General features: G+C 35.9%; 1 protein-coding gene across 1 annotated transcript in view; it reads left to right on the forward strand.

The window, feature by feature from the left end:
• LOC110445790 (transient receptor potential-gamma protein-like) overlaps window positions 1–23,038 on the forward strand; it is a 65,205-nt gene that overhangs the window by 36,173 nt on the left and 5,994 nt on the right. Inside the window, exons 3-11 of the mRNA XM_021490579.1 lie at window positions 7,727–8,263; window positions 10,752–10,986; window positions 11,834–11,983; window positions 12,479–12,618; window positions 13,057–13,409; window positions 14,072–14,267; window positions 16,111–16,305; window positions 18,885–18,926; window positions 20,769–20,958. Of these exons, the coding sequence (XP_021346254.1) occupies window positions 7,727–8,263; window positions 10,752–10,986; window positions 11,834–11,983; window positions 12,479–12,618; window positions 13,057–13,409; window positions 14,072–14,267; window positions 16,111–16,305; window positions 18,885–18,926; window positions 20,769–20,958 (2,038 nt within the window). The remainder of the gene's footprint in view (window positions 1–7,726; window positions 8,264–10,751; window positions 10,987–11,833; window positions 11,984–12,478; window positions 12,619–13,056; window positions 13,410–14,071; window positions 14,268–16,110; window positions 16,306–18,884; window positions 18,927–20,768; window positions 20,959–23,038) is intronic.

Genomic DNA, 23,038 nt, shown 5'->3' on the forward strand with positions numbered 1-23,038 from the left:
GTAGTTTCGTTTCATCTGCTTTTTTGTTTTTTTGTCAAATAATGATTTACAAAAAGCAACAACATAGTCCCAACATAGTCCATACAATAATGCTCACAATTTGTGACAATTATACAAGGTGACATGAACTTTAGTTACTTTAATCGAAGGAACTTACTTACTATAGACCTTAGATCTTCTTATAAACTCATTCACACCTGAAATTTCATAATTAACTATTCCAACCTTTGAATTGGAAAAGTCCAAATGTGTCTTCAGGGGTGAAAGATTTAATTCTATAAGGTCATAAGCTACCCTTCTTGCTGCATTCACTAATAACCTGTACTGCTTTTGTGACTTAAGGATCAGCTTACAACTGCAAAAAACTGCAACTAAGTATAAGATACTCTTTTCCGTATGACTATATATAGCTTTGATAAAACGTTTCTGAAAAAACACCCATACCTTGTGGGAATTTTATGAGAAGTAATAAAGATAAAATAACAAAACAAAATATAATCATCAACAGTGTTCTGAGTGTAAAAAGAATTCAGCGAGGCTAAATTGGGATTCGAACCCTGGACTTCAGATTGTTATACTACAGCACTAACTGAATGAACTACTTGGTCAATGGAAGTGCACTGGCCAAATGTATTGACAGTTATATTCCCAGGGGAGATTACTCTGTATACAAAAAACCTGCAGTTGGACAATCATCCTTAGCCAATACAGGTAAAAATGAATACTAAAAAAGTGAGAAAAAAATAATATGTATATCAATGAATAATATGTATATCAATAAATAATATGTATATCAATAAATAATATGTATATCAATGAATAATATGTATACTTCAGTCATCCAAACAACTTCACAGATTGTGCTCATAAAAAGTTACAGATAACGCTCATGAATTGAACTTCACAGATTACACTCATAGACATTACAATTGCCATGTCCATATACTTAATATATATTTTAGGAGTCAAATTTCTATTTATTTTAGGAGTCAATTTCATTTCCATTCCATCAAAATACATTTCTGACCATAGTTTGTTCCATTGTTTGTGTAATCCTGTTCAATCTTTTACAAGGTATGGCCACGTTGTCTAAGAAAGGCCTAGACTCTGAACCAGGTTAGGGTTAGGGCAAAGTTAGACATGGAAGATTTTTTAACTGTGAGGTTCAGTGTGTTGAGGACTATGTAAATTGTACTGTGCGCTTGCCTCAGACATATGGACTGGTAGGCTTGCCTCCTCAGACAGATGGAATCAACTATATTCCCAGGAGACAGACATGAACTCCGAATTATGATAGAAATGTCTGCATTGTTTCGAAGTGGTATGGAAATTTCCTTCAAAATCAGGTTTATATTCATTATCTAATCCAAGTTCTGATCTTTGTAGAAATTGCTAAATAATTCCCATTCTACTGTGATTTTATCTGTTGTCCGGAACATTCCATAGCACACTGTAGCAAGTAATGCTTAATTTCATTCTTTCATTTTGCATTGTTATCCTGACTTAGTGGAAGCTGGTTTTTAACTAATCATCTCTGTACACTTGTGAATTGAGGATAATATTGTGTCTGCCAAGTCTTTGTAACCTTTTGATGGCAGCTAGAGATAAGTGTAGAGGTCACACTGATGGCAGCAAGAGATAGTTGTAGAGGTCACACTGATGTCAGCTAGACATAAGTGTAGAGGTCACACGGATGGGAGCTAGACATAAGGGTAGAGGGCACACTGATGGGAGCTAGAGACAGTTTTAGAGGACACACTGATGGGAGCTAGAGATAGTTGTAGAGGTCACACTGATGGCAGCTAGACATAAGTGTAGAGGTCACACTGATGGGAGCTAGACATAAGTGTAGAGGTCACACTGATGGGATCTAGAGATAAGTGTAGAGGTCACACTGATGGCAGCTAGAGATAGTTGTAGAGCTCACACTGATGGCAGCTAGAGATAAGTGTAGAGGTCACACTGATGGGAGCTAGACATAAGAGTAGAGGTCACACTGATGGGATCTAGAGATAAGTGTAGAGGTCACACTGATGGCAGCAAGAGATAGTTGTAGAGGTCACACTGATGGCAGCTAGAGATAAGTGTAGAGGTCACACTGATGGCAGCTAGAGATAGGTGTAGAGGTCACACTGATGGGAGCTAGAAATAGTTGTAGAGGTCACACTGATGGGAGCTAGAGATAGTTGTAGGGGTCACACTGAAGGGAGCTAGAGATAGCTGTAGGGGTCACGCTGATGGGAGCTAGAGATAGTTGTAGAGGTCACACTGATGGGAGCTAGAGATAGTTGTAGGGGTCATGCTGATGGGATCTAGAGATAGTTGTAGAGGTCACAATGATGGAAGCTAGAGATAAGTGTAGAGGTCTTACTGATGGGAGCTAGAGATAGTTGTAGGGGTCACACTGATGGGAGCTAGAGATAGTTGTAGAGGTCACACTGATGGAAGCTAGAGATAGTTGTAGGGGTCACACTGATGGGAACTAGAGATAGTTGTAGGGGTCACACTGATGGGAGCTAGAGATAGTTGTAGGGGTCACACTGATGGGAGCTAGAGATAGTTGTAGAGGTCACACTGTTGGCAGCTAGAGATAAGTGTAGAGGTCACACTGATGGGAGCTAAAAATAGTTGTAGAGGTCACACTGATGGGAGCTAGAGATAAGTGTAGAGGTCACACTGATGGGAGCTAAAAATAGTTGTAGAGGTCACACTGATGGGAGCTAGAGATAAGTGTAGAGGTCACACTGATGGGAGCTAGAGATAAGTGTAGAGGTCACACTGATGGGAGCTAGAGATAAGTGTAGAGGTCACACTGATGGGAGCTAGAGATAGTTGTATAGGTCACACTGATGGGAGCTAGAGATAGTTGTATAGGTCACACTGATGGGAGCTAGAGATAGTTGTATAGGTCACACTGATGGGAGCTAGAGATAGTTGTATAGGTCACACTGATGGGAGCTGGAGATAGTTGTAGAGGTCACACTGATGGCAGCTAGAGATAAGTGTAGAGGTCACACTGATGGGAGCTAAAAATAGTTGTAGAGGTCACACTGATGGGAGATAGAGATAGTTGTAGGAGTCTTACTGATGGGAGCTAGAGATAGTTGTAGAAGTCTTACTGATGGGAGTTAGAGATATTTTAGTTTTCATTCTGCCTATGATTAGAAGTAATAGAATTTCAGCATCCAGATCAAAACCTGCTAGAGTCAGCCTGATTGATTGAATTGAATTTATCTCTACATATTTTCCCCATCTGATGATGCCATTGATATCTTGCATGGAGGGATTATTTAGTGCATGTGGACTTGAATGGTGGGAGGAATATGCCATGTGGGTTCTATACCCTCACACCCTGCCATTTACATGTTTACATGAAGGAATGTTATTTCTGTTCTATCAGACTTTCATATCCCTCCTGAACATCTGCACCATGCTCTAGCTTGGCTCCCATTCTGTTGCTGGTGTGGACCTACTTCCTTGTTTGTACTTCCTTTGGACCCCCTCTATCTTGATCCTATCTTAATGATTCCACATGTTTGTCTAGGAGTTTGTTTTGGAGTGATATAGATTATAAACAAACAAAGTAACGGATAAGATCAGCCATGTTTTCTGCCATTTCTACAATCACCTGATCCTAGACCTTTATTTACTGTGTGGCATTCCACAGACTCTGATTCTCACTGGTGCTGACATTTCAATCTACCTTAGATCTCTGTACAAATGTAACTATTAAACTATTACTGTTGGTGAAAGTACCATCTGGCCAATTTGTACTGATTCTATTTATTTTTGGCAAATCCACAACTGGTATCTGCTACGTATACATTGTACATTGTAATTGTTGAACAAGTACATTGTAATAATATAATGTACATTGTATTCTTTCAAAATGTACAATTACATTGTAATAATATAATGTACAATATAAATTCCTTCAAAATGTACAATTACATTGTTATAATATAATGTACATTGTCTTCCTTCAAAATTTACAATTACATTGTAATGATATAATGTACATTGTATTCCATCAAAATTTACAATTACATTGTAATTATATAATTTACATTATATTCCTTCAAAATTTGCATTGAAACAATTAAACATGTACATGATAATAATTTATTGTATATAATCTATTTTATATAATTTCATGTTTACATGATATTAACGATGATGTCAACATTTGGCCAATGGCATTCAAAGCTGATATGAATGCCATCTGAACTTGGTATGTGTAGTGGCAGCGCCATTATGTGGTAAATATGGCTGTACCACCTTCACCCTGTATCTGTTAACTTTTCCTTGTCATCACACACCTGCCGTTATCTAAAGACATCAAAAACAGTAGATTTTATGTTAACACATACATACAGCTAAAAGTTGTCAAACATTTCTGCAAAAATCATTCTGGCAAAGTTCCAAGGTCACAGGGGTCATAGAAGCAATGGAAGACTGCAAATGCTGATTTTCTCAAAAACATAGCTGTTTTATTTACACATATGGTAACGATTTTGTAGGAAATACAAAGAAGATTATTCCGACAAAGTTTCAAGATACAAGGTGAGGTCAAGGTCAAGGTTACATCAGATGGTTAAAAAAGCTAATTCTGTCAGGTTACTGTAAAAGTTGCCAACTTTCCATAATTTCTTCAATACTAATTCTCCTTGCATACTAATGCTATAATCCATCCGCCCGGCGGTCTGACAGGCAGAGCATGAAAGTGCTCGCAGTTCACTTGTTCTGTTTGCAATGCTCTTCTTACTACTGGTGTTCTACTCATAGCACATCATTATTATTATCAGTTTTACACATGTGGTGCTTCTTTTTGATCAAAACAATGTATAAAAAATCTATGGTATTGTAGTGGTTTGTTATACACTGTTGTTATTGCTTTGTATTGAGTCATTTTGGTACATATATATAACAACTATTGTACATTATACATTTCCATTGTAGCTGAAATCGACATCAATTTTATGTACAACTCGCACACATTTTACACCTTTGTGTGCATACGCTTCACTGGTCATTTGTCTGATGAAGGTGACAGTGCACATATCGTACTAATCATCGAAACGTCACATAGAATTTTTTATTGGATGTGTAAAAAAGAACTTCTCATAATTGCTGTATCTCGTTATGGTTTTAACTAAAATACATTTATTCCCAGTGTAATAGAGTTTATATTTGGCATGTTTCAGACTTTATCAGCCTTCACTTTCGGCCAATTATCTTTCATTATCTACATATATTAGCATAGCACTTTTTGGCGAATGTTACAGACTCTACATCAGAATTTGTTTAATGAACATGTTGATTACACTTATTTCAGTTTTCCGTGGAGAAGCTTAGCAGCTGTAGTCTGTCATTGTTATCTGTCTATCAAAGACCCGTTTTTAAGACGTTACGATACTCAAGCTTTACTACTGATTTTAACAGCTAGTCGGTTTGGTATGATGTATCCCCGGGGACACCTGTAGAAGGGAAGGGTTGCTGTCCTTGAGGCAGAGAAGCGAGGGGCCAATAGGGGATATACAGATGAATCTTTTAAAAGCTTTTCCTGTAGAATGATTAATCAGACTTTGACCGAATTTGTGATGTAGCAACCTTTGGTAAAAAACAATCAGTTATTCATATTTAAAGTTTGATGTTATCCTTATAGGGTACGTATATTTAGAGTTTGATGTTATCCTTAGGGTACGTATATTCAGAGTTTGATGTTATCCTTAGGGTATGTATATTTAGAGTTTGATGTTATCCTTAGGGTACGTATATTTAGAGTTTGATGTAATCCTTAGGGTACGTATATTTAGAGTTTGATGTTATCCTTAGGGTACGTATATTCAGAGTTTGATGTAATCCTTAGGGTACGTATATTTAGAGTTTGATGTAATCCTTAGGGTACGTATATTTAGAGTTTGATGTTATCCTTAGGGTACGTATATTTAGAGTTTGATGTAATCCTTAGGGTACGTATATTTAGAGTTTGATGTAATCCTTAGGGTACGTATATTTAGAGTTTGATGTAATCCTTAGGGTACGTATATTTAGAGTTTGATGTAATCCTTAGGGTACGTATATTTAGAGTTTGATGTAATCCTTAGGGTACGTATATTTAGAGTTTGATGTAATCCTTAGGGTACGTATATTTAGAGTTTGATGTAATCCTTAGGGTACGTATATTCAGAGTTTGATGTAATCCTTAGGGTACGTATATTTAGAGTTTGATGTAATCCTTAGGGTACGTATATTTAGAGTTTGATGTTATCCTTAGGGTACGTATATTTAGAGTTTGATGTAATCCTTAGGGTACGTATATTTAGAGTTTGATGTAATCCTTAGGGTACATATATTTAGAGTTTGATGTAATCCTTAGGGTACGTATATTCAGAGTTTGATGTTATCCTTAGGGTACATATATTCAGAGTTTGATGTAATCCTTAGGGTACGTATATTTAGAGTTTGATGTAATCCTTAGGGTACGTATATTTAGAGTTTGATGTTATCCTTAGGGTACGTATATTTAGAGTTTGATGTAATCCTTAGGGTACGTATATTTAGAGTTTGATGTAATCCTTAGGGTACGTATATTCAGAGTTTGATGTTATCCTTAGGGTACATATATTTAGAGTTTGATGTAATCCTTAGGGTACGTATATTTAGAGTTTGATTAATCCTTAGGGTACGTATATTTAGAGTTTGATGTAATCTTTAGGGAACGTATATTTAGAGTTTGATGTTATCCTTAGGGTATGTATATTTAGAGTTTGATGTAATCCTTAGGGTACGTATATTTAGAGTTTGATGTAATCTTTAGGGTACGTATATTTAGAGTTTGATGTTATCCTTAGGGTATGTATATTTAGAGTTTGATGTAATCCTTAGGGTACGTATATTTAGAGTTTGATGTAATCCTTAGGGTACGTATATTTAGAGTTTGATGTAATCCTTAGGGTACGTATATTTAGAGTTTGATGTTATCCTTAGGGTACATATATTTAGGGTTTGATGTTATCCTTAGGGTACGTATATTTAGAGTTTGATGTAATCCTTAGGGTACGTATATTTAGAGTTTGATGTAATCTTTAGGGTACATATATTTAGAGTTTGATGTAATCTTTAGGGTACGTATATTTAGAGTTTGATGTAATCTTTAGGGTACGTATATTTAGAGTTTGATGTAATCTTTAGGGTACGTATATTTAGAGTTTGATGTAATCTTTAGGGTACGTATATTTAGAGTTTGATGTAATCTTTAGGGTACGTATATTTAGAGTTTGATGTAATCTTTAGGGTACGTATATTTAGAGTTTGATGTAATCTTTAGGGTACGTATATTTAGAGTTTGATGTAATTCTTAGGGTTTGTATGTGTAGAGTTTGATGTCATCCTTAGGGTACGTTTATTCAGATGTTGAATAAAAAATACCCTAAAACAATTTAAAGTATTAATGCCATTAATGATAAAGCCATGTACTATTTAAACTTCAAAAGTCTTACCCTACAGTTGAGATTTTTCTGTCTGCATCATTCAGCAGTGATACCCTAATCAGCGTGGCTATAAGGTCAAGGCTACAGTAAACTTGTTGATTCAGATTGGGTTACAATATCACACTACAATCAATTAACAATTACCCCATGGAGATATAACTTGCTTTGTATTTATTCTTGCCTAATGTATTTCTTTTGTTACCTATAATCAGCCTGGCCTTTTTCTTTTTCAGGCTCTCCACCAGTCTGTTCCCTCCAGCTCCTTCTCCCCGGATATCACGCCTATCATACTTGCTGCACATAGAGACAATTATGAAATCATCAAACTGTTGTTGGACCGAGGCTATCGGATCCCCAAACCACATGATGTGCGCTGTATATGTAAAAAATGTTTAAATGGCAGTGATGAGGATAGTCTTCGTCACTCGCGATCGCGCATCAATGCGTACCGTGCTTTAGCGAGTCCGTCCCTCATTGCTCTGTCTAGTAAAGATCCCATCCTTACGTCCTTTGAGTTAAGCCGCGAATTGAAAAGACTTAGCAAACTTGAAAATGAATTCAAACTGGATTATGAAAAGTTAGCTAAAAAGTGTAAAGAATTTGCTGTTGATTTATTGGAGCAAACACGAGGTTCAAAGGAATTAGAGATTATCTTAAATCATGACATTGGTAATCATGGAGTTACTCCCCCTGAACAGGCAGACCCTCCCGCTGAGGAAAAAGTGAGGCTCTCCAGACTGAAGCTAGCTATTAAGTTCAACCAGAAAAAGGTAAATCATATATATTTTGCATGTTAGGTGCTAATTATATCGCCCAAAGCTAAAGGGCTAAAATTGACAGTTTTCGGTAGCTTTAAATCTTAGAAGCTAGGGCAAGATAGGTCGAATAACTGTTGACGTTTTGTTATAGTTTAACCATTATGATAGTAATTAACTTTGATAAGGGATAATTTGTAGATGAAGCTGTAAAATTCCTTCCAAGAATTCAAATACTGGATGTAAACAGTGCATGATTTTCTTTTGTATTTTGAATCCTCATAAGTCCTTCTTTGTCTTCATTATCTAGTGTTTTTTTTTTTTGGCAGCATTCATTTTCCATATTTTCTCTGTATTTCTCTGTATTTTTCTGTTCTTTGTTTCTCCATGTTTTTTTCTTATTTTTTTCCATATATGCTCCACATTTTTCTGTATTTTCTTATTAAATGCGGAAGAAATGTGGAAATTAGTGTCCAAATTTATATACTCCCATCCATATTTTTCCATATTTTTTGGAGAAAGTATGGAAATCTGAGGTACAGGAAGGATCTGTAGTATGGGACCAATTGTAATTAATCTCTCCTCACATTTCAGCCATTTATATTTGGAATATAATTTATTTTTTACATTTATGAAGTTATAACATTTGGTTTTTGGATAAAATCACATCACAAGTTAGCAATGCATGGTAAATATGTCTAGAAACAAAATGATGTTATCCAGACTTCGTAAATTAAAAAAAAGTAAAGTACATTCCGAAGTGAGCTTGCGCTATGACGTGGTGACTTTCAAGGTCACTTGGGTCAAATGAGTTCAAATCTTTTATCAAGTTCATCTCAATAACCAAAACACCCAAGATATTAGACAGGTAGCAATAGCATGCTCGGATAAAGGCTACCAAGTTTCTTCAAATGAACGACATTGACCACTTTCAAGGTCATAGCTAGGGGTAAAATATGTAAATATCTTCAAACAACTTCTTTTCGATAACCAAAATGTCTAGGGTTATGATTTTTGGCCAATGACCAAACCACCCAGGGTGACAATATTTGGTCAGTGGCATCCTGGGAGGAAGAAGTTCAAAGTTTGTTCTAACATATGACCTTGATCCACTTTCAAGGTCACAGATATCAAATGTGTGAAAATCTTCAAATAATTTCTTTTCAGTAATCATAAAGGACCTTCGTTATAGATGTGGCCAGAAACATGCTTGAATGAATTAAGGGCTGTCAAGTTTGTTTTAAAAATTACCTGGACCAACTTCTAAGGTTGTAGGGATATGAAATGTGTTAAAAAAAATTAAGAGGTTGTATTGAATGAACAAGAGCCATAAGTAAAGATATTTGGTCTGTACCTTAATTCAGTCCGTTTCTATATTTGATTTTTGTCCACTTTTAAGGTGTAAGATGACTGCATTCCCTTCTCAAAATTTATTTATTCTTCACAGTGTAAAGTTTTCAAAACATGTTCGGTAATTCTTTTAGGAGGCAGAACAGGAAGGAAGGACAAATTTGATTAAAAAAAAGAATTGCTTAAGATTTCACAACAGCAACAAAATAAAAAATTGTACCTTTCAGAATATATGTAAGGTTCCTAAAAACTAAACACTTATTTTTTTAAAGTAGCAATTAATTTTTTGCCTAAAAAGTTACGGTAATATATATGTTTCTTTGAAAGTAATGAGTAATACCAATTAGTTGTCTGAAAGTTCCTTTGTAGTTCCAGCATTGATATCTTTCTGGTAATAGCTCCAGCAGACAACCCACAAACCGGTCTTGCCCTAGTTAAGAGAGTCTTGGCACTTGATTTATAAATCAGCCCACGAATGACTACTTGTCCAGACTGCTCCTTAAGTATACGACAGATTTCACCGAAACTTTGCAAACATTTATTTTTTACTGTAGATTACTTTCATTCAGCGAGATATTTATGTTGAGTAAATTCATGACAAAAATTTATCAGGAAATTAGGTATAACACAATTATTATATGCCTGTCAACAATGGGTTGTACAATTCTACACCCTGCTTCTTTGTCCATCATGAATCTTTCCATCAGTCTGTTTCACGGTCATCTTTCCCTGTCAATGCAATCCTACCATATATATAGATGAATCTTAATCAAACTACGTGTAGATACAGATATTCCATACAAATTTAGCTTGAAGGGGTATGCATGTTAGAACTATTAATAATTATTTTTCATTTTGAAATTTGACTGCAAGGTACCTTACTGCTGTTTATCCTTTTAGCATGATTTTCTATTTTGTCAGATTTCATCAATTATGTTTTTAGCTTTTTGCCTTTCTTCCATACATCTTATTAACTTTTGGGTATTTACGTTTTGGTACATTTGCCTAAAAGTTCTATATATATGTAACCAGTCCTTATGACTCAGGACATACATTTAGGTGACTTTACTACATTGTTTGTTTAAAATCCATAGTCAAGTTGGATAGGTGATGTATTTTTCAACACTTATTTTCTCTATGTTTACTTTTCCAGTTTGTTGCTCATCCCAACTGTCAACAGTTACTAGCCTCTATCTGGTATGAGGGCCTGCCAGGATTCCGTCGTCATAGCATCATTCGCCGTCTGTTTGTTACATCGCTCATTGGAATTATGTTCCCTTTTTTGTCTTTATTCTACCTTGTTGCACCAAAGAGCGGACCAGGGAAACTGCTCCGCAAACCTTTTATAAAGTTTATATGCCACAGTGCTTCGTACCTGACATTTCTAGGTTTGTATATGGAAGCGATCTACAAAGTCAAACCTACTCACTGGCAGTTTGTTTAAAAAAGAAACATAAAACTTTAATAAGGAGAATTAAATATTGTAATGGGTCCTTACCGGTTAGGTGCCACCTGATTGTGTTGCCACCCAAATTTTATATTGGTAGCAGATGTGTTTATAGTCTTTTAAGTATATTGTAAGCTAATGGCACCATGTGTCATTGCATCATTTTCAAGTGGGTGTAAAATCCAATATGGCTGCCCATGGTGTCATAGGTCAAAATCTTAAATTGGCCATAACTCAAAACACTGTTGATAATACAGCATTCATGCAATGATAAGTTATAAGTTTTTCAGTACAGCATATTTTGTTTCATTTTGAAGCAAAATTTATTAACGTGAGAAAAGTCAATCTTGTTAAAGTGTAATAATGTATATACATGTAGTATACATATGAAATATTATTATGACTACAATATCTAAGAAGCTTGATTGCATCATTCAGCACATGGGAAATGATGTATTTTGCCCTAAAATCTGTAAATCATCCAATATATTGTATAGCTGTTTTTGCTCATGTGACTATAAGATATACACATTTCTCTCAAAACTGTTTTAATTCCACTAATTTGAACTTACTAACTGAAAATGTTTGAACATTAAATATTTCAAGTCAAAATAACAAAAGTTGAATAAACGTAGGTTAACTTTTTCAGATTATAATTAGTTTGAGGGTATAATATCTTTCACCTGAGCAATAGTCTGAGTTGAGGTTGTCCAAGTCTAATATTTTACTTACGTGGAGGTCATTGAGGGATGTTAGTCTTACCTTGACCTTACCATAACCTTTTTCAGTGTTACTTATACTGGTGTCCCAGAGGGTTGAGATCCCCTTCCCCTGGGCAACCAAGTTGGAGCCAGTGTCTGACATTGATAAGATCAGCCAGGAAGTACGGGGTGCACCTGCCACTAATGTAGAGTGGATGATCCTTGCCTATGTCGCAGGTAACAAGACATAACTGTTGCATTCAAGACAGCAAAACTGTCAAATCAGTAATGGGCAACTTAGGAAATCCTGAGTAAATCACAAACAGCTTATTATAGCAGTAACATGTGTACATATAAACGAGTTAATTGACTGCATTACCCTTTCAGGTAAATGGTAACACTACAGCATTGTGTGACACCATATATTGTCTATCTATTGATGACGTCATAGTACAGGTGCCTGCCACTAATGTCACCCCATGCTGTACTGTTACCATCCACCTCAAGAACTAATACAGTGAAAACGTTAGTGCGAAATGTAACGTTTTCTTTTGTCAATTAACTTGTTTCTTCATATAATTAACTTGCATTTTGTCAAGTTTGACATTTTTCTATATATATAATTAATGCATCAGGCACTTAGACACAAGGGATGATATATTATACCCTGTGTTTCTAAGAAGGTAATACAATACAAAAGGTTAACCATTACTAATTGTTTGATATTGACAGGTCTGGTGTGGGCCGAGGTGAAGCAGCTATGGGATGAGGGTGCCCATGAATACGTCCATGATATGTGGAACATTCTCGACTTCGTCACAAACTCCCTGTACATCGCTACATTGACGCTTCGTGTAATAGCGTATCTACAGGTAACGTGGCCTCTCCTTTAAGATTACGAGTCATATATATTGATTACCTACAGGTCAAGGTCACAAAGTTATGAAAATAAGTCTACAGAATGAACTGTCATCAAAATAATATACTTATATCCCCTGCAAACAAACTCTGGAGGTATATAGGAATAAGCCTGTCTGTCCATCTGTCTGTCCATCCATCTGTCCATGAAAATACTATATACCCCTGCAAACAAACCTATATGAATACCTAGATAAGATTAAGTGGGGGTTATGTCTTTGTGAGGTCGCTCACACTTTCTCTAGTTTCTACTTGATAATAACCCATATACTTACCCAAATAGTTTCTATGAGTCATAAACAAACAACACAATTAAAAACATTAGTTTGTATCTTTGCATATCAAATATTTGATGAAGGTTTCAAGCTTTAAGAAATCTTTTTAATCTTCAGGTCCAGCAAGAAAAAAACGAGGGTAAAGCATCAGCAAATCTCCAGCGGAAAGATTGGAATGCGTATGATCCTAATCTGATTGCCGAGGCCTTGTTTGCTGCAGCCAATATATTTAGTTCTTTAAAACTGATTTACATGTTCACTGTAAACCCCCACCTGGGGCCTCTTCAGATCTCACTTGGTCGTATGATTGTGGACATTATGAAGTTTGCTATAGTGTACATGATGGTGCTCTTCTCCTTCTCCTGTGGTCTTAACCACCTCTACTGGTACTATGCAACACTCCGGGAGAAGGAATGCAAGATTTACAAAATACAGGCGTCATGTGATAGGCGCTACAAAAGTTTCGCGAAGTAAGTACCCCAAACAGTTCACGTTTGGGTCTGCATTGAATATTACCATTTGTTTTATATCATCAAGAGTCGGTATTGTTTGTTACAGTTTTAGATTATCATGCCCCCGCATCAGAGTTGTAAATGTCTATATAAGTTTTTATGCCCAAATACACTTTGGTTTCCAGAGATTATCTTGGAATCCAAAAGAATACTCTTTCTGAAATGTGACATGGTTATACACTGTGAAATACGCAATATAGAGGTCTCAAAAGTTTTTAAGGTCCAGGTCACTGCTACTTAAAATATACCATAGGGGATGGGGGGTAACGTCCTTATCTCTAAATGAAAATTGAAGACCACACTTTCTGAAGATTGTCTCAGAATGCAAACGATTTATCATTTTGAATTTTGACATGGTAATACACTATGATATTTAGATGTGCCATAGCAGTTTAGAAAGTTTCTAAGGTCAAGGTCACTGTTGCTAAAATTAGACCATGAGGAATGGGGTCATCCCTACTGACGTTTTACTAGTTCTAGTCCAAATTCCGTATTGTATTTACAGTTTGTTTGAAATCATCAAGAGTTTGTATAAAGTCTCAATTGTATGAAACAGTTTTAGATTATCAAAAATCCAAAGTTTGTTCAAGATCACGAAAAGTTTTCCTTGTATGTTACAGTCTGTTTGAGATCATCCAGAGTCTATACTGGTCAATATATGGACTAGTAGATTTGGAGCATGCAGAGCTGGAGGAACCCCACGAGTTCACCGAGTTCATTGGGAAGCTGATGTTTGGTAGCTACAGCTGGATAGCATTAGTGGTCCTGCTGAACCTGCTTATAGCTATGATGAGCAACTCCTACCAAAATATATCAGTATGTACAAACTTTATCTCCAATTATTTACGGTGTTAAATTGTTTTAAACCATTTAGTATTTGTTAAAGTTAAAAATTATTTTTGAATGTATGTATAAATGAATTTTTAGCCTTCTTCAAACCTCATAGAGTAAATTTTAACAACAATTTCCTTATTAGATTTTTTTCTGGCAGCTGCAGTTTTTCGGATTTGTCACTAACAAATTGTGAACTTGAAATATGTTTTCTCTCCTACTTATTCATCATATACACATGGTTACCTTATCTGTTCATATTAGGTACTGTAAGATAATAGAAGACTCTTTCATGCCCAGGGGTGTAGGATAGGGAAATTCCACTCAAGGGGTTTTCAAACTTGGTAAAACCTGAGGCTTTGCCGAATTTGAAAATCCAGAGGGTGGAATTTCTCTATTCTACACCCTTGGGCATGAAAGAGTATTTTTCTCTCACTCCAACCATCAGATTAATCTCAGAAACCATGAAAATGCTTTTGGACTGGCCACAATTTTGAAAATATCAATTTTCCCACAAGCTTTTTAGACGGAAAAGAATCTGTCAGCCAGATTCAGCATACCCCATATTTGCAAACTAAGTTTGTGCAAAAAAAATAATCACATCTTTTTAAAGTATACAGTAAATACATCATAAAAGGTTTAAATTTCATCACGTCTCCTTTTCCGCATTTTGGCATCAGAGATTTTCAAACTATGACATCACGTCACTGTTGAGCCATTGTGACGTCACGTCACGTGAAATGGGGAGTAAGAAAGAAATTTCTTACATCCCTTCCTTACCCTGGACAGCTCTGATACACAGGGAAATGAGATAAAATGATTGCTTAAATATCCAGATGAGCAGTACAGGACTTTTGGGCCTCTTGTTGTTAGGTTGCTATATTGTATAGGTTCATTGATATCTTTTAAATACAAGAGGATTTCATGTCAGTTTCTTTGTTTTTGTTTTCTTTCATAAGCATCAAATTCCATTCAAAATATATATACTTGGTTGCTATAATTTGACTACATTTAATAGCTGTTTTTTGACCATGTAAGAATATACACAAAATACACAAATGTACAACAGTACCTCAATAACCAGAACATCCCATGGCCAGTTCCTGTACAAAAGCATGAGTGGCATTTTATCTCTCTTTTAAGTGTTTCAAAGACAATTTCTGTCAACAAGAAGGTTTTAATCCATCTTTAAAGTGTTTCAATGACAATTTCTGTCAACAAGGAGGTTTTAATCCATCTTTAAAGTGTTTCAATGACAATTTCTGTCAACAAGGAGGCATGCATTTACAGATTATGAAATCATAATGGTTAAAACTGTACACAGCTTTTGTCTGTCGATAGGGACACTGTTTCAGCCCTATGATTTTGTAAAGAGCTAAAACTGTTATATATGGGCCTAGAAACCAGACCATGGTGCCAAAAATAATGGGGAAAATATGTAAAGGAAACAAATACTGAAACTGTATTTAGTATTGCAATTGATACTTTTCATTCTCAGATAGACAAGAAAAAAACAAGTTTAAAATCCAACATGGCAGCCTCCATTGTTGAATAAGTGCACATGCTGTTTTCCCAAGTAGGCAAATAAATATCCAAATGATTAGTTTGGCTAGGTAGGAGATATTTCAAACTAGGCTTTTAGCTATTTAACTGGATTTTGTATATATACATAACACATAATACTAATAATACATCAAAAGTGTTGGCTGTTATCAGAGATTGAAAATCCTCTGGACTAAATATTATCACAGAATGATAATCTTCTCTTGTGCTAAGTATTATCACAGATTGTAATTAAAGCATGTTTCATTTTGTGTTTTGCGAGCAGAGCCAGGCAGATGAAGAGTGGAAGTTTGCACGGTCCAAACTATGGATCAGTTATTTTGAAGACAGCGGCACCTTACCTCCACCGTTTAATATAATCCCCTCCCCAAAAACTTTTTACTACCTTCTCTTGTGGTTCAAATCTAAACTATGTGCCTGTTCCAAACAACAGAAGAGAAGTCGTTGGCAGAGTATACGTGTAAGTGATCAAGGTTATATTTTATCTCAAGGTCAATATCCTATATACCACTGATGTTGAGTGGGGATAGAGAAGGCTTTTATGGAGGGAATTATAGACAATGCTTACTTTGAAAACTTTCATATTTTTTCATGTGGGGGAATTTATTTGGCAGAATATATTATTTTTTCTTCCAATAACTCCTTATTGACAAAATAGTAGTTTAGAAATCATAATTTAAACTGTTCCATGCAATAAATTAATTGAATGTTGTCAAAATTAAACTTGAAGGAATTCTGCTTATTTCAAAGTTCAAAAGTGGAAGTGAAGACTTCAATTTCCCTCTAAAGCGGGATAACTTGTTCTGTATCGAAATCGTAGAAAATACTTTTTAACATTGATGCATAAAGCAGTAGGTATTTGATATGAATTTAACAAAAAGGGAAATTAGATTAACAATATGTAATGTTTGAATGGAACTGCTGGAATGTTCTATAACAAGACCACAATCCTAGTCAAATGTTTTATAACAAGACCACAGTCCTAGTCAAATGTTCTATAACAAGACCACAGTCCTAGTCAAATGTTTTATAACAAGACCACAGTCCTAGTCAAATGTTTTATAACAAGACCACAGTCCTAGTCAAATGTTTTATAACAAGACCACAGTCCTAGTCAAATGTTTTATAACAAGACCACAGTCCTAGTCAAATGTTTTATAACAAGACCACAGTCCTAGTCAAATGTTTTATAACAAGACCACAGTCCTAGTCAAATGTTTTATAACAAGACCACAGTCCTAGTCAAATGTTTTATAACAAGACCACAGTCCTAGTCAAATGTTTTATAACAAGACCACAGTCCTAGTCAAATGTTTTATAACAAGACCACAGTCCTAGTCAAATGTTTTATAACAAGACCACAGTCCTAGTCAAATGTTTTATAACAAGACCACAGTCCTAGTCAAATGTTTTATAACAAGACCACAGTCCTAGTCAAATGTTTTATAACAAGACCACAGTCCTAGTCAAATGTTTTATAACAAGACCACAGTCCTAGTCAAATGTTTTATAACAAGACCACAGTCCTAGTCAAATGTTTTATAACAAGACCACAGTCCTAGTCAAATGTTTTATAACAAGACCACAGTCCTAGTCAAATGTTTTATAACAAGACCACAGTCCTAGTCAAATGTTTTATAACAAGACCACAGTCCTAGTCAAATGTTTTATAACAAGACCACAGTCCTAGTCAAATGTTTTATAACAAGACCACAGTCCTAGTCAAATGTTTTATAACAAGACCACAGTCCTAGTCAAATGTTTTATAACAAGACCACAGTCCTAGTCAAATGTTTTATAACAAGACCACAGTCCTAGTCAAATGTTTTATAACAAGACCACAGTCCTAGTCAAATGTTTTATAACAAGACCACAGTCCTAGTCAAATGTTTTATAACAAGACCACAGTCCTAGTCAAATGTTTTATAACAAGACCACAGTCCTAGTCAAATGTTTTATAACAAGACCACAGTCCTAGTCAAATGTTTTATAACAAGACCACAGTCCTAGTCAAATGTTCTATAACAAGACCACAGTCCTAGTCAAATGTTTTATAACAAGACCACAGTCCTAGTCAAATGTTCTATAACAAGACCACAGTCCTAGTCAAATGTTTTATAACAAGACCACAGTCCTAGTCAAATGTTCTATAACAAGACCACAGTCCTAGTCAAATGTTTTATAACAAGACCACAGTCCTAGTCAAATGTTCTATAACAAGACCACAGTCCTAGTCAAATGTTTTATAACAAGACCACAGTCCTAGTCAAATGTTCTATAACAAGACCACAGTCCTAGTCAAATGTTTTATAACAAGACCACAGTCCTAGTCAAATGTTCTATAACAAGACCACAGTCCTAGTCAAATGTTTTATAACAAGACCACAGTCCTAGTCAAATGTTCTATAACAAGACCACAGTCCTAGTCAAATGTTTTATAACAAGACCACAGTCCTAGTCAAATGTTTTATAACAAGACCACAGTCCTAGTCAAATGTTCTATAACAAGACCACAGTCCTAGTCAAATGTTTTAAAGTATAATATGCTCAGGTTAAGTATTAAGAATGGTACAGCTGTAAGATTTTAGGAATTGTACAGTTGTAAAATGAAAAATAGGAATGGTATACGTAAGGTTGAAGGTTAAGAAATGAATGGTTAGAATTTTATTAGTAGGATAAGAAATGAGGCAGGGCAGAGTTTTAGGATAGTTGAAAAAGAATTTTAGTGAATCCAGTCGCACCAAGATAAAAGATTATGTCTTGTAATGTGATTTTATGGCATTGCTGTGCTGGTAAGTGGATCCATGATATCTCAATTATTGAAAAGTCATGTCATATTTTACCTTTGACAGAATTTCTTTAAATGATACTAAGAATCTGTCAGAATACAACATTGTGAACCATTGTGAACTTTCATTCAGTGTAATACATTTAGCATTACAGTAAATTCACCCGTATTTGAATATTAATCTTAAATAAAATATTAAAAACTTATTTGATATATACTGCATAAATGTACATATTTTTTTTTTGTTCCAGAAAATTGTAAAGAAGATAAATGAGAGAGAAATAAGATATCAGGTGAGTTTGTACAGTTGTTGGCAGTAGGGCAAGGGAGGCTACTCTTACATCGCTCCTTACACTGCCAGTCGTCACCCTTTTATCATGTTCTCCCTAGTGTGGCTTCAGTCATTAATTTACAGTTGATTCCTGCAACTAACATTGCTAGATAGTGGGACAACTGGATTAGTGGTGACTGGATTAACATGGCTAGATATATAGTGGTACAACTGGATTAGTGGTGACTGGATAAACAAGGCTAGATAGTGGGACAACTGGATTAGTGGTGACTGGATTAACATGGCTAGATAGTGGGACAACTGAATCAGTGGTGACTGGATTAACATGGCTAGATATATAGTAGAACAACTGGATTAGTGGTGACTGGATAAACAATGCTAGATAGTGGGACAACTGGATTAGAGGTAGCTGGATTAACATGGCTAGATAGTGGGACAACTGGATTAGTGGTGACTGGATTAACAAGGCTAGATAGTGGACAACTGGATTAGTGGTAGCTGGATTAACAAGGCTAGATAGTGGGACAACTGGATTAGTGGTGACTGGATAAACAAGGCTAGATAGTGGGACAACTTGATTAGTGGTGACTGGATAAACAAGGCTAGATATATAGTGGTACAACTGGATTAGTGGTGACTGGATAAACAAGGCTAGAAAGTGGGACAACTGGATTAGTGGTGACTGGATAAACAAGGCTAGATAGTGGGACAATTGGATTAGATGTGACTGGATAAACAAGGCTAGATAGTGGGACAACTGGATTAGTGTTGACTGGATTAACAAGGCTAGATAGTGGGACAACTGGATTAGTGATGACAGGATAAACAAGGCTAGATTGTGGGACAACTGGATTAGTGGTGACTGGATAAACAAGGCTAGATAGTGGGACAATTGGATTAGTGGTGACTGGATACACAAGGCTAGATAGTGGGACAACTAGATTAGTGGTGACTGGATTAACAAGGCTAGATAGTGGGACAACTGGATTAGTGGTGACAGGATAAACAAGGCTAGATTGTGGGACAACTGGATTAGTGGTGACTGGATAAACAAGGCTAGATAGTGGGACAACTGGATTAGTGGTGACTGGATAAACAAGGCTAAGTTGTGTACTTTTAATGATGATCAACCCATGTTATCAACACACCACAACGACAAAGCTGTGTTACTACTTGCAATATGTTTAAGAAAAATTCAATGCCATTGCCTTTGTGCAGATTATTTGATAAAGTAATATATGACATCATACTTATCTGTTAATTCTTTGGTTCTTTATGAGGATTGCATACAGCCCGGAGGCTACTAGATGTTGTCCTCAACATATAACAACACAATACAATGTGTACAATGACAAAATATGACACAGATATGAAACAGATATTACACCCATTCACACACTTTCACTCAGACACCCACACAATAGCAAAAAGGAAAGAGAAAGAGAAAAGAAAGAAGACGGATAGAAACGGAGACATTTAGAATCTTTTGGACTTTGCAATAAATTTGAATACAAGATAAAAAAAAAATGTTTGAAGATTCACTGATTGCATCAGAACTGGTTCCATGTACAAGTATCTTAACAAGACATATATGTGTACATCTGCTGTGATGTCGTGATTTATTGTATGTATTTGGTTAAAAAAGGAATCATGTGTTATTACTTTCCTGGCACCACACTGACATTGTAAAGAGCTCTTTGGTATGATGACTGGATCTGTTCAGTAAGCTTATTCACCTAACTGATTTTTAATAATTCTTTTCAATCTTGTCATTTTGAAGTTGTACGTGTCCTAGTTATATAAACATGACAAACTAACGCCATCTGTGTCTGTTTTGTTGAAGGCTGTGATGAGGGACCTTATAAAACGCTACATCATGCAAAAACAGCGAGGTCCGGAGCGAGGAGAAGGAGTTACAGAGGATGATGTCAGTGAAATTAAACAAGACATTTCTTCATTTCGTTATGAGCTTTTAGAAATTCTCCGCAGCAACGGGATGAAGACACCAAATCCTAACCAGCCCAAGCCCACGAGTAAGAAACTGCGATACTGGAAACAACTAGTCGGCACCTTATCTGACAGCTTTGACTCCTCGCAGAATTTAACTCCAGAATGAGCATGTGCGAACCCTAGAGCCAACAGCTTTGTTTGGGTTACTTCTGACACTCCCTAGCTGTTGTGTTGTCGAGGGTTTACAGGGCGTGGGCTACACTGTTGTGTCTTTGTGTTCTCTTATTTCTGAGAAGCCCTTTTAACCTTTTCATAATATTTGATAAATCAGACAAGTTTTGTAGTGAGCATTTGTGAACCTTATTTATATATTTAATTTTTTATTTATTTTGTGTTATTATTTCAAAGATTATTTAAATATTTGAATTTTTTATTTAATGTTGATGTTGTGTGCTTTTGAATCTCAATTTATTAGAACTTTTTATGATTTATCTATATTCTTGTGATTTGAGAGCTTTTTAAAGAGTGTGTTTGCTGTAGTAGGACTGGTGATATTGTTAGAGTATAATTTGTGTTAGCTCTTTGTTTGCAGATGGTTGTGTACTTGATTATTTTAATTCCCTCTGTGAAATTACCTTGGATGTTATTTATTTATAAACTGACGATCAGAAATACGGTGGTTGTACAGATATTACGGGTTTAAGTATAGGATTTCTCCAGCATCTTACCATGATATTATCGACAAGGAAGTCTCTTTCATGGACTTTTTTTAATGTAGACATTTTAAAAACTTTACAGGAAGCGTAACAGCTAAGGTATATGAGGGGAAAATACAGCCTTACTGGCATGTTAGTTTTTCCAGTGGTGCGGTATAACCCGGGGACTCGCTCACTAGTTCAGCAACGTTGAGCGTGGTCAGTAGTTGGATGGGTGATTGCCCGTATGTTACACTTGGTGGCAGCGTAGTGACTCTTGTGATCACGCAAGACCAGTTACCTGTAGTTAGGGAAGGTGCATTGATACACAGAGAGGACCTAGTTGCTTGCTCAGGCCAAGTTTGTGGATCAGACTTCTCAGAGGGTGGAATAGTATAACAACTAAGGTATATGAGGAGGAAATACTGCCTTACTGGCAAGCTAGCTTCTCCAGTGATGCGGTATAACCTGAGGACCCGCTCACTTGTTCAGCAGCATCGAGCGTGGTCAGTAGTTGGATAGTTGGATGGGTGACCACCCGCACATTACAGAACATCTAAAAAGATAAAAAGTGATAGCAATTTCCAGGATTTTTTATATTGATGAATCAGAAGAAATGATGCTGGCACTGTTAGGTAACAGTGCTGTTGTAACAGGAACCCCTCACTAGATGGCGCTGCAGTAACAGAAAACTCGTGCCAGGCAGCACTGCTGTTTTGGACTATGGTGTGCTATTTGTTGCCTGGAGTTTGACTTACATAGGTGATACTGCCCAGGACATTTGGATTTGAGGGTACAATGTTTGTGAGGTTGCCATGGAAACACTACAAGGTGATTTAGAATGCTGTGTATTCTTGCAATGCCAGATAGCTTAGATCACTGCACTTTCCTCTCTAACTATGATGAGTATGTCTGACTGGGATCTGCTTCTACTAATATAACTCGCTAACACTCTACTGCTTCTTGTTTGTATGATACGCCCGATCTCATCAGATTTTGACCTCTGACCTCTTCAATCCCCTTTCAGCCCTTGGGCCACTAGTAGCCAGATCTTCTTCCCTATATTAGTCGTGTTAAACATACATACGACAATAAAACCTGAATGGCCTTGACATTTACATATGTAGGGTTGTAATACAATGTACCTGAATGAACTTGGACCAATCAATCTATACCTGAATAAGGGTTGAAATACCTGAATGACCTTGACATTTCAATCTTAAATTGTGGTATTTTAAATCTGGATGTCTGATGATAAACAGCAGACCTCAGAATTCCTTTAATGAGATTGGCTTAAATACTGTTCTTTGCCATTGGCATTAGATTTAATTTATTTTTAATTACAAATAACATTCTTTGTTTATAGTAGCGACTCCCATTATAATTTACTCATTTGTTAGATTCCTCACCAAAATCTATTTAATAAATACTTTCCCTTCCATCCATCATTTGCTTTTTGTTCCCTGTC

Source organism: Mizuhopecten yessoensis, unplaced genomic scaffold, assembly GCF_002113885.1.
Source record: "Mizuhopecten yessoensis strain PY_sf001 unplaced genomic scaffold, ASM211388v2 scaffold2369, whole genome shotgun sequence".
NCBI classification, from domain to species: Eukaryota; Metazoa; Mollusca; class Bivalvia; order Pectinida; family Pectinidae; genus Mizuhopecten; species Mizuhopecten yessoensis.